The following is a 12,066-nucleotide window of genomic DNA, read 5'->3' as shown; positions in this document are numbered from 1 at the left end:
ACCTTATGTTATGAAGCTTGCTGTCTTGTTTATATGTAAATGAGATCCTTTATGTTTTACAAGCAAACCATATGGTTACAAATAAGGTTAAACAGACTTTGCCTTCCCCACCCCACCCCACCAGACTTCCAGATTCTGTAGGTTTTCCTTGTATTTATTTGCCACATGAGTGATTTAGTGTCGGTCATTGGTGTGGTTATTTTATGTGACTAGCCACCTGCACACACAGAAGGACAGACATCAGAAAACCGACAGAGAAACAGAAAAGAGTCTCAGAGCTTGACTGAAACAAAGTGTGACAAGGTGAATGCCACATTCCAGTTTGTGCCGCAGGCGAATTCTGGGTACATGAGGACATTTTCTTGGCACTCAAACTCTTCAACTATAACCGGCTGGTCTGAAGAAAATACTGTAAAAGACTAACTTAGCTTTAGCTTTGGTGAAGTTGTCTTCAAAATGGCAGTTTAAATGTATTTCTGTAGATTATATGAGAAAGGCTGTGGGACAGCAGTGAATCTATGCTGATTTCTTTTGCATTCAAATATAAGGCTCACAACCTTGATAGTGTCCTTTTGCCTCTATTTACAGCTCCACTTTTGACAGCTGCTGCACCTTGCCTTTTTCATGGTTGAACAGAGAGCAGTCTTCTCCTCAGGGCAAGATCACACCGTCCAGGGCCATCACCTTTTCAGGTTTAAAGGCCTGAGGCCAGGTGCAAAACTTTTCCTTGCGTTACTTATTCTGAATGCAACACAAATCACAGACCTGCAAAAACTTACACAGACAACAGATTAATGAACTTACTCATGCCATCCAGTAGCAACGGTATTTGTATTTTATTTTTTGCATTCAGCATTTGTTAATATAAATATTAACAGTTAATAATAATAATTGGTGCACCCCATGGAGTACCGTGTGGTCCCTATAGGGGTTCTGGACCCCATGTTGAAGATCTTATTTGTAATGAGTCAGCCATCCTACATTTAGAACATGGAATCTTTTATACTAAGTGGTGACAAGGGATCAGAAGAGAGTTAAACATCTCCATCTTGTTGACAAAACGGTGTAGTACTCTATTTTAGGGTGGAAATACTTGCCTGCCTTAGATCTGTACATGGTGTTGTGTTTCAGGATGGTAATTAAACAAGATGTGCTCTATAAAAAGGCATTCACTGTACACTTTAGTCAAAGTTAGAAGACATGCCACTGACTATACACTGCAAAACTGTAACAACATATATTAGTATCCATCTCATTTTAAGTGTTGTACAGGTAGATGAGATTTTCTCCTTCCATGATAAAATTTTAACATTTTACCTTTAAATGTAACAGAATTTGCATTAAATAACCACATGCAAGGTAGAGGTAATGCCTTTGGAAGTGGCTTAAGCTATAGTACTTTCCCTCTGCTTTTTACCGTAGACCAGACCATGATTCAGCTATCAATAGCCATATCCATCACAGCTGATCATGTGACTGGACAAACACTATCTAATCCCTACTTGGTTCGGTAACATGAGAAGAGATGGGATACAACACCCAAATACCTCCATCAGACAGAGGATTGCTCTGGCAGACATCTAGTTATACTCCTTCACGTTAATGATATTAGACCTGTAACTGATTTACAAAGCATCAGTATTTACTATCATTCTGTAAATTACCCTATAAATATTAAAGTCGATTTGAATGTGATGCTGTGCTTTGAAAACAAATATTTAACAAAAGGCATAAGGCATGTTACAAAAAGTAATTATGTAAATTATGTACTTGCTTGTGAATTTTTGTGTCCCATGTAATTTTCAATATTATTTGAACACATATGACCTAGACGTATTTGAACAATCTTCACCATTATAAATCATCCCTCAAAAATAAGTAAATAAAATGTCAGCAATGTGTCAGACTTTCTGGTGTGGGCATGCATTTAGGAAGTCAGCATATCATCCCTAAACATTGCATAGACTCGATCTCTTTTGCATTTACTGCACAATACTGCCATCTGGGTGAGAACTCTCCCTTGAGAATTACAAAACATCAACTGAACTCATCACAAGGGACAAAAATGCATTTTATTTATGCTGTTTTAGAAATCAAAAACACTTTGGTAGAATGAAAATGATACAAAACAGGAAAATAAGGCATAGGTGGCACTATATTATGTCAGCACTTTTATCACATGGCAAAAAAAATTCAATATCCTTCATTTTATGTGTGGCTTAAGCTTTGATATTCACATCACTATAATCTTTATCATGCAGACCAGACCAGAAATTGACCTTCAAAATTACTAGAGGACTGCATGCAAAACACACAAAGGTCTGGTGATCTAAACAGCTCAAGTATTCAGTTTTAACCTTCTTAAAGCGACTAAAGATGAGTTATTACCAGTGTCTTGGAATTCATAAAAGAAACACTGATTCAATGACACTTGTTTATGGTGCCGGAAAAAAAAAGGCCACATCCTGATCACAGTACATCAGATAAGTCACTTCCCACAAGGCAAGATCAGATCAGAGACAATGTAATTACCATGTACATGACATTGAGACGAGACGCACACTCGTAATCATAATCGCCAGCTGGAAGAAAATACTATGGAAACTAAAAATCTACCTGATTTATCTTAGTGCACCTTGAGAGAGATATTTTTTTGCATTTTATAGACATTAAAGAATTTGTTTCTTAAAATGCATGTGTATATATGCTTAGAGCTTAGTTTCTGTTTCCATAAAATAGAAATAGTGTACAATGCATGATTAAATGACAAATACTGTTGGTTAAAATGATTAATAAATCTAAATGTATATTTATAGTACATTGTTGGTTTTTAAGAAAAATGTTAATGGCTAAAGTTACGGTAAGAGAAAAATACCTTTAGCATCTGCATTCAGTCTTAGACGGGAGTCTAGTGTTTAAACTAAGCAAACCACAGCAGAAATAAATGCTTAGAAATGCTTCAACCATTTGAACCTGGTATACTGAAATGTGGTTACCTTTATCTGCAGGATCTACTACCAACAGCAGTCAAACTCGTTTAACATTAAAACAGAAATGCAAAAACAAAAAAAACATGTAAAGTCTACCTGAGAACACATGCATACAAATCCTGCTCTCCAAAACCTTTAGAGTTATTACGAGTAAATATGCAGGAAGAAAAACTAAAAAAAATACTACTAGTATAAACGATTACATGAACTATTTTACTATCATTTATACTTCAAAACCTTGCAAAGTCCTTTATACACATAAAAAGTAAAATAAAAGGGAATGTTGAAGATTCCAGTGCAAATTCTAATCTCGCTATTTCCAGTGCAAAACATGTTGTTCAGTACTTGACCTGCAAAAGCTTAATGGATTATGAAAGCAAATGTCAGTGAAAGCATACAATAAAATTGCTGTCACACAAACTGTCTGTAAATGAATCCCTGTCATAAGTTGTCTACTTTTTATGATTTACCGGTTTTAAAAAAAATATCTTAAAAAATTAAGATAAAGAGTCTTAAAATGTATACATTTTACAATAATTTTTCATAATATACAAATATAAGGCATTAAAAGGTATTCATTCCTAGATTTTCCTAACTCCCAGCTTTTTTTTTTTGCATTAAAATGCCATTAAGCACAAGTCCAGCATTAAACATGAAATTGCAAGTACTCACCCATATAGATCACAATACATACTACAGGACGGAACACCTGGAAGCCTTACCGGTAAGGAGTCAGATTACAATATTCGGCATGAAAGCAAAGCAGTCATCACTCTGCTTGCATTTGTTCCCTGACTTCTGAAGGCAGCGTCTCAAACAGCGCGTCTTCTACGACAAGTCCGTTGCGCTTTAAGGCGCGACAAGAGCCAAGTTCAGCTGGTAAGAACTCAAAGTGATTACCCTTTAACTCCAAGTGAGTCAGTACTCCAAGGAAAGAAATCTTTGGTGAGAGGACAGACAGCATGTTTCTGCCAAGCTTCAGAGTCTTCAGCTTCTTACAGAAGAAGAGCTCATCAGGAATATTTTCGATTTTGTTACAACTGACAGAGAAGTTCTGAAGGCTTTGGAGAACACCTATCTCCGGTGGGATAAAACGGATGTCGTTGTTGGAAAGGTCAAGGTAGCGCAGTTTGTTGCACAGGAACAAGTGTGAGGGCAGGATCTCGATCTTGTTATGGCTGAAGTAGAGGCGCTCCAAGCTGCTGAGCTTTTTGATGTGTTCGGGTATAAAAGCGATGCTGTTGTGCCAAAGCTTCAGACAGGTCAGCTTACGGAGGTGCTGGAAGCTGACAATCTCTTCAATGGTGCGTAGATTGTTCTCTTTCAGATCTAACATCTGCAGATTACTCAGGCTGAAAATGGCGTGGGGTATGCGTTCTAGGTCACAGTGCACCAACTCAAGTTCTGTTAGGTTCACCATTTTTTTCAGGTTGTTAAGCATGACCAGTTTGGTGCCATCATTGCAAATACAGAGGCGCTGTAGATGGCTGGCCACATCCACAATGGACTGAGGGATCTTGGTGAAGTTGCTCTTGAGCGTCAATGTCTTCAGCGCTTTGAGCTCTCGTAGAGAGTCCAGGGTTACGTTCTTTGATGCGTCAGAATTCAAAGAGCCAATCAGATGGAGCTCTTCCAAGTTCCGCAACACATACATCCACTGCGGAAGTTCACGGGCATCATCAAACTTCACTCGCAGTACCTTCAAGTTCTCCTTGAGGAAGGCAGTGGCTGCGATGTGGATCTTGAGCGAGCACTGGTAAAGCGAAAGCTCCTGGAGATCTTCTAGTTGGGCAATGGATGCTGGTATGGTAACATTATTAATAATCTCAAGCTTCAAAGACTGCAGCTCTGTCACCTCAAAGATGGTATCTGGGAGACCAGACAGCATGAAGAGTTGAAGTTCTAGCCTGTTGTTGCTATTGGTCTGCAGCTTCTGCCGAAGCTTGTCGGCTGTCCACTCATGGTTGAGGTTGAGCTGTTTCAGCTTGTTTTCACTCACCTCTGAGAGAAACACTGCAAATCTCTTGGAATAAAGGGGATCATACTGGTCGATCATGTGCAACATGAAAGCAAAGTCATTTTTTACATCTGGGATGTCATCAATTCCGGTCTCTTGCCTGACATATTCAAAAGAGTATTCCTTGAGAGAGATATAGAACAGCCAGTAGGACGTATAAAGGCATGTAAGTCCATAAACTCCAACAAAACACAAATAACAGTAGGAGAGCTTAGAGAACAAGTGGGCCATAGTATGATTGCAACAGAAGTACCGGTAGCCTGTCATGTCCTGCATGTTCTCAGTACAGGTAACACTGAACCTAACCTTTGACACCAGAGCACTGTTGTACGCAATTATAAGGATAAACTTGAGCACTTTTACAACAGTCTGGCGGACATACATCATATATAATATATCACCCTCCTCAACATGCAGGCGGAATTTTTTGACCTTCTCAAACAAGGCCTTGGCTTGCTCTCCTTCCTTCTTGTCAAGGACACTTGGTGCTGGCTTGTCAACAACAATCTTTTCAGGAATGGATCTTAAAGACTGAGTCTTCTCCAGGTTGCCCTCGTCAATTGGAGTATCAAGGTTTAACCTACTGGCACTGTTCTTCTTGTTGTCTTTTTCCTCAGGATTCTCCCCAGATACTTCTGACAGTGCCCTCGTAGTCCATGGAGAGTCAAAGCACTTGCCCAGGATGGATATGAAGTGCTCAATTTTAGAGCTAGAGCCAGGAAACTTGAACCAGAAATTGCTGCACACCATGAAAATGACAGTATGAATGAGAACCAGGTAAGGGAAGTACTTTGCATACCAATGCAGCGCCTTTTCATAGCACATTTGGTTTATGTAATTATACTGCTGAATATCCAAGTTCGTCTTCAGTCCTTTCAACTCATGGACAGGCACTGTCGGCTCCTGATTTCTGGAAGGAGGTTGGCACATTAGCTCTGTCTGGTTTGGAGAGAATGTCCTTTGAGGAAGGCATATGATTTTGTCTTGCATCACCTAAAAGGACAGAAGAGTGCACAATTAAAACAAGACGTACTTCAATAAATTTGCATAAAAGTAGTTGGGGGGGAGGGCAGAAAACCAGAGTCTGTCAGTGTACAGGTATACTTATTATATTAATATCCCCAAGTATGCATCTCTGGATATAAAATAATTAAAGATGAAAGCTAAAGAACTTCAAATGCACACATCAGAGAGCCAAAAAAAAAAAAAGAAAGACAGCAGATGAAGCCATTTTATGTACTGAATTACAATTCCACACCACCCATAGATTGCTGGGAAGTGGGAACAGTGTAACAGTATCCAACAAGGAGCATCTCTTTTAAGATAACTATATCAGTGCTCCAACGTCAGTGTTGTGACAGGAAATGGGAAACCATTACACAGGCCGTTGGAATTCAAAAGAGAGAATAATTACCTTAGGGTTAGCAAGAAAAGGTGTTCAATGGCTACTCAATTTTGACTTAAACATTTTTTTTAATTACACAGCAGGCAGAAAACGATGTCCACTAGAACTGAAAAGCAGTAAACAAAAGCATTCTGTATTCGATTCAAGATGTGTGCCCTCCCTCCCTTTCCTGCAAAACAGTTTTAGTTTGTCTGGTAATTACCATGTGGTTTCTGTCTACGAAGGTAATGAGAAAAAAAAAACAGCAAAAAAAAGAGAGGGAAAAGATTGTGAGAGCTCTACACAGCACTATAGTGTGGCACAAACACAACAGGCTGACTGCTGAGTAAAGCCTGCTAATAAAGCATCAGCAGCTCTGAACATGGCATCTCTGCAGTGAAATGGACGTGAGGCGCAGCAGCCCCAGGTGACTAATAAAAGATGCATTATGCACTCCATGGCCACTAGAAGTGCCCCCAGTCAAACATGGTCATTTAGCAAAGAGGAGTTTATTTATTTCCCCCTCAAACCACAGGATTTTGCCATGACGTTAGTAAAAGCATTAATTAGGTCAATTAATACTGCCTTCACTGGGATCATCAAAAACATCCAATCGCAATTCACAAATTGCAATGCTTCATGCAACTGTGCCATTTTTTAATGCACACCTCGAGGGACAGTGGGGGATATTCCCACCCTAACAATGAGTTCCGGTTAATGTTTGTTGAAACTAAAAATAATTAGGACCATCTAGGAATTGAAACTGAAGGCCGAGCATGCTGCTTTAAGCTCAACCCACTAGTTTATAAGGCTGAGAAGCTAGACTACAGGAGTCATTTTGTGTTTATAGAGGGGCCACCATGAGGAGAAGGAGTAATCTTTTCATGTGTGGTGACTGGAATGTAGGTTTTTTTTTTTTTTTTTTTTTGCAAACTACCACTTCTAAATGCAGTATGCACTGCCCAACAGTGGGCTGTTCATGCACAGAGGAAATCCATTTGGTGTCACGTCAATCATTATTCTATTGCTGTTGGTCAAGGAACACTGTATGTCTTAGCACTGCTTAAGATGTGAGCTTCTCAGCTATAAAAAAATAAATAAATAAGGAAATATTCTTTTGGTATGTGCTTAAGGAGAAGAATTTAAATATTTACCTGCAGAGTGCATCCAAAAACACCTATCATGAGCATGACCACAGAGAGGTAGTCTGTGAACACATCCCACCATGGCTTCAGAACCCGGAACGCTGGCTGCTGTTCCGTGAACTGACGGAATTCAGTCACTGGAATCATACTCCTGTAAAGGGACAATGAAGAATTAGAAATTGGAAGAAACACAATGCTGACAAAAACAGCTCATATGCTAGCCTAGAGTTATTTCATAGTTCTTTATAAAACATTTCTGTACTATAACAAAAACTATTGGAACTACTGGATTTACGCATTTAACTATTTGAAAAAAAAAAACACACACACACACACACATTCAATCCCATTATTTAAAATAATAAATATAAATAATGATCTGTAGATTAAAACATTTTCTATTTATTTTTTAATTAATAAAACATTTCAAAAGGTCAAGTGAAAGAGCAAGTATTAAAATGAAGACAAAAGAAACATTTCACTTTCAATTTCATTCTTGCATTCAAATACAGTTAATCCTCCAAGAACTGCGCAATGTGTAGTGATGAAAAATGATGGAGCATGAAAAATACGTTATTACAAATTGTGAATCGCTTCAGTTCACCACTTATATAAAAGGACAAAAAAAAACATACATAAATCAAAGAAGCTTCCACAACAATGAATCTCTGTTCTACACAGTGTTTACACTTTGTTGGTCATACTGAAAGGGTTCACAACTGTGCAAAACTACTAGCACTGAACTTTACTGAATTCTGATACTGAGCAGATGCTTAAATAACTCTGATTGGCCACTGGTTTCATGAGCTCAACAGTCATGATTGGCTACCATGCATGACATTTAAAAACAAACAAACTGCAAACAAAACCTTTTGATGCTCTTCACACAACTAGCCTGCTGTACGCATGGGAGCATTTGAAAGCCATTGTATTATGACATTTTTAATATTTCAGTACCAACTTGGTATACCGGTTCTTTTGACAATACTATGCTAGACTAAATATAAACTGATGGATGTTTAAAGAAATAAGCTATATGGAATGACATCATAATATGTTCAAAATAAGTTTTTGTAGCTCAACTGGAAAAGCTTGATGGAAAGGACATGGGTTTATTTCTCAGGGAATGCATGGCCTGGTAAAATGAAGGCCTATATCCCACATTCTCTGGACTAAATACCACTGGCTAATCCATGAACATGTATTTCTTGTTCTAATAATTTTTAATGGCCAAAGAATTAGAACCTCAATAATGAGCATTTGTTTACACAGGAACAAGACATTTGTATTTTGTAAATTTGCATTTCACTGTGGTAAAAAAAAATTATAATAATCAAACCTCCAACAACCCAACCATATGTATCATCTGGTTGTTATTATTATTATTATTATTATTATTATTACTACTATATGGCTGGCTGGAATAGTCATTGATTCTTGATTAAACTGCTACATTCATCAATAAAATATTTCTGAATAATGACCATTGTCCAGGGCAACAATGTATACCTGGCTGCTCATTAGATAAATATTCTTTCTCTTCACATTCTCTAAACTAAACTACTGAAATAAATTATAAAACATGCATCTATTTATTTGGCAAACATCAAGTTAATATACCAAATACAATTGTGAAAAAACAAATATCCTTCTGTAATTTAGTGTCTTGAGCAGCAATTAGAAATGACCTATGAATCCTGAAAGTCACTGGATCACCTTAAGTATTCAAGACAACACTGCCATGAAGACCAGAATATTGTGCCCTTACATTCTAATGATTCCTGATGTAGGCGGTCTGCCAGGCTTCCTCTAATCTCTATTGAGCTGCACATCTTCCATCATATCATACACAAGGCATATTCCACCGAGCTTATTAAATATTGAGATTACAGCTGCATACTTCACTTCGCAGCAGTCAGCCACTACAAAAAGATATACGTGTGTGTGTGCGTGTACATATAAAAGGCCTGCACAGATGGAGAGCATTGACACAACAAAGTAGTAAAACACAGAATGCTATGAGGAACGGGAGCAGTACTAAACCACTACTAATCAGTAGACTTACTAAGGTACCTTTCACAAAATGCAGACAAGTGCCCAGTTGTAGTCCTGGACCTGATGCAACACACCTGAAATCCATTTAAAGTCAAACAGCCTTAATTGCTCTCTCCCATCAAAACATCAGATAAACGAAAACATCTCGTATGTACTTTACATGCAAGGTCAACCCAAAGAAATAACACTTCACAGCCTGTAAATACATTAGTCTGAATTTAGTGCTGTCAAATGATTAATCGCATCCAAATAAATGTTTGTTTACATAATGTGTATGTTTTGTGTATATTTCTTATGTTTATAAATACACACACATACAGCATATACTTTGGAAACATTTACATGTATATATATTATATATTTATTTATATATATATATATATATATATATTTATATATATATATTTATATATATATATATATATATATATATATATATATATTCATATAATTTGTATAATATATAAATATATAAAATATATAACATTTTTCTTAAATATATAGATGTGTGTATTTATATATACACATAATAAATATACAAAGTACACATATTATGTAAACAAAAACTTTTATTTTGGATGTGATTAATCGTTTGCCAGCCCTAATCTAAATTTGAATACACTAAAACAAAATATAAATTTCCAATCTTGTATACACACATAATTACAGGAAAGTGTACAAGACTAGTAACTTAATCATCACTATCTAGTCAGCAAATGAATTAGGTAAACCCAACCTCAGCTGATCATAAATCCTCAAGTGGTGTACTTTCTGGAAATGTTAACCATTCAATGGAGCTTACAGCAGAGTAGACCTAATCGGTCTTATTCAAGTTCAACTATACTCCAGTATCCACATACAGTTTGCACTTTTATAAATATTTCTGCAGAAAGGAGACAGCATCAAAGCATGCATATTTAGATGCAATCTGTCTGTGTTGTAAGCATTGAATGAGAAGCCACAACCATTATAAAAAAAAGGAGTCCAGGGTTAAAAGAACTTCGCTGTGACTGCAACATGATTCAACAGGCAGCCTTCTTCAGACAGTGCATAATATTTGGACATTTGTGAACAGCTGCAGCAGTTCAAGTATCTGAACTCCTGATTCCTGGCTGAGATTGTTACAAGATATATTCCTGACGTGAGTTTAAAACTTGTAAAATGCACTTAAATTACACTTCCAAGAGTATAACAAGACTATCAAAAATGGATGAATGTTAATATAGAATTTCATGACATTTATTACAGAAAAATGCTGCACTATATTCAATGTTCAGAATCTGCAAAACGGAAACGAACAAAATGTTGGCAGACTGAATGGAAAAGTCCAACTAGTTCTGATAGACAAGAAATAAGCAGTGTGCAGAAATGGATGGGGGTCTTTTGCATTGCTGCAGAACTAGGCTAACAGCTTTAAGTATCCAACTAAACTCAGCTCAGTGGAGATCTGTACCATCTCCTGGAGCAGCTCTTCCTGCCAGGAAATGGGGTGATTCTCAATAATAGTCGTGGAAAAAAAACGTTGCCCGTCTGAAACACATCCAGTGAGCAGGGTGAAGAGGAGCTCACTTTCAGACATTCGCAGGGACGATTATGTTTTGTAATGTTACGTGTAGGCGATTTCCTCTACCGCTAATTACGGAAATCGAAAAAACATCAACATTAATTTCCACTCACTGTACAAAACAAAAACAATGCACGTTCACCTTACTAGTTAGATTTTGTATTCATTTTAGATCATCAAGTTTGACTAGAATCACGCTTAGGCTACTTACAATTGTTAAGTATTTTAAATGGAGGCCTGTCTGGATGCATTAAGTTTAATGTAAAATAAATGTAAGCTAAAAAATCATTCAATAAAACAAACAAACAAAAATGTAATCATTAAAGAACTTAACTGAGGCAAAATCTTTATTGATTTTCAATTAACTCTATCAACACTTTCCCCACGGTCCTCTGTTTTCTTTCGTCTGAAGCATTTGTTTTGTTCAATTCGCTCTACTAAAACACATTATGAACAAAAACTGTAACGTTACCACGTTTTTCTCACCGAGGGGGGTTGAAAAGTTAAACGCTGCCCCGAGCGCGTTTCAGCGTCTATCCCACAATTACGTCATGAAGATGAAATTATCCAAAATAAACAACTGCGATGTTAACGTGTGGCTTCAAACACCGAAAACGCGAATGAAACGGTCCCGGTTTTGGCTCACCTTTAGATGGATTGAAGGCGCGTTCTCCGTCTACTGCTGAAGATTCTAGCGGGGACTGTAGCATGTCCTTGTGGCTGCGGTTCTCACATACACGCTTGCAGTTCTGTCCTCCAGCTGCTATAGGCTGAAATACCTTGGGCGGGTCTTCAGTATGACAAAACCGTTCCCAGTCCCGCCTTTCTCATTTTCCGTTTAGATTTTGCGCGTTATTATGTCGTGCTACATCTGTCCATGACCCATAAGCACCTCATTGTTACAGCAGTTC

The 12,066-nt window shown here is 37.5% G+C and overlaps 1 protein-coding gene across 1 annotated transcript; it reads right to left on the bottom strand.

The window, feature by feature from the left end:
- Positions 1-2,053: 2,053 nt before the first annotated feature.
- Positions 2,054-11,956, bottom strand: lrrc8c (leucine rich repeat containing 8 VRAC subunit C). The gene is made up of 3 exons (XM_052559252.1): positions 11,802-11,956; positions 7,546-7,687; positions 2,054-6,000 (listed from the first exon to the last, which is right to left on the bottom strand). Exons 2-3 carry the CDS (start codon positions 7,681-7,683, stop codon positions 3,760-3,762), a joined length of 2,379 nt encoding a protein of 792 aa, XP_052415212.1. The 5' UTR covers positions 7,684-7,687; positions 11,802-11,956; the 3' UTR covers positions 2,054-3,759.
- Between the last annotated feature and the right edge of the window lie 110 nt (positions 11,957-12,066).

Source organism: Carassius gibelio, chromosome B6 (assembly GCF_023724105.1).
Source record: "Carassius gibelio isolate Cgi1373 ecotype wild population from Czech Republic chromosome B6, carGib1.2-hapl.c, whole genome shotgun sequence".
Classification (NCBI taxonomy): domain Eukaryota; kingdom Metazoa; phylum Chordata; class Actinopteri; order Cypriniformes; family Cyprinidae; genus Carassius; species Carassius gibelio.
Note: the sequence above shows the minus strand (reverse complement) of the source record. Positions and strands in the feature narration are given on the sequence as shown.

What these genes read in the sequence shown, in the direction of transcription:
- lrrc8c (XM_052559252.1), bottom strand. Translation starts at nt 7,683, where the DNA reads ATGATTCCAGTGACTGAATTCCGTCAGTTCACGGAACAGCAGCCAGCG. An exon ending in TTTTTGGATGCACTCTGCAG is followed by an intron (nt 6,001 to 7,545) that starts GTAAATATTTAA and finishes CTGTCCTTTTAG; the next exon opens with GTGATGCAAGACAAAATCAT.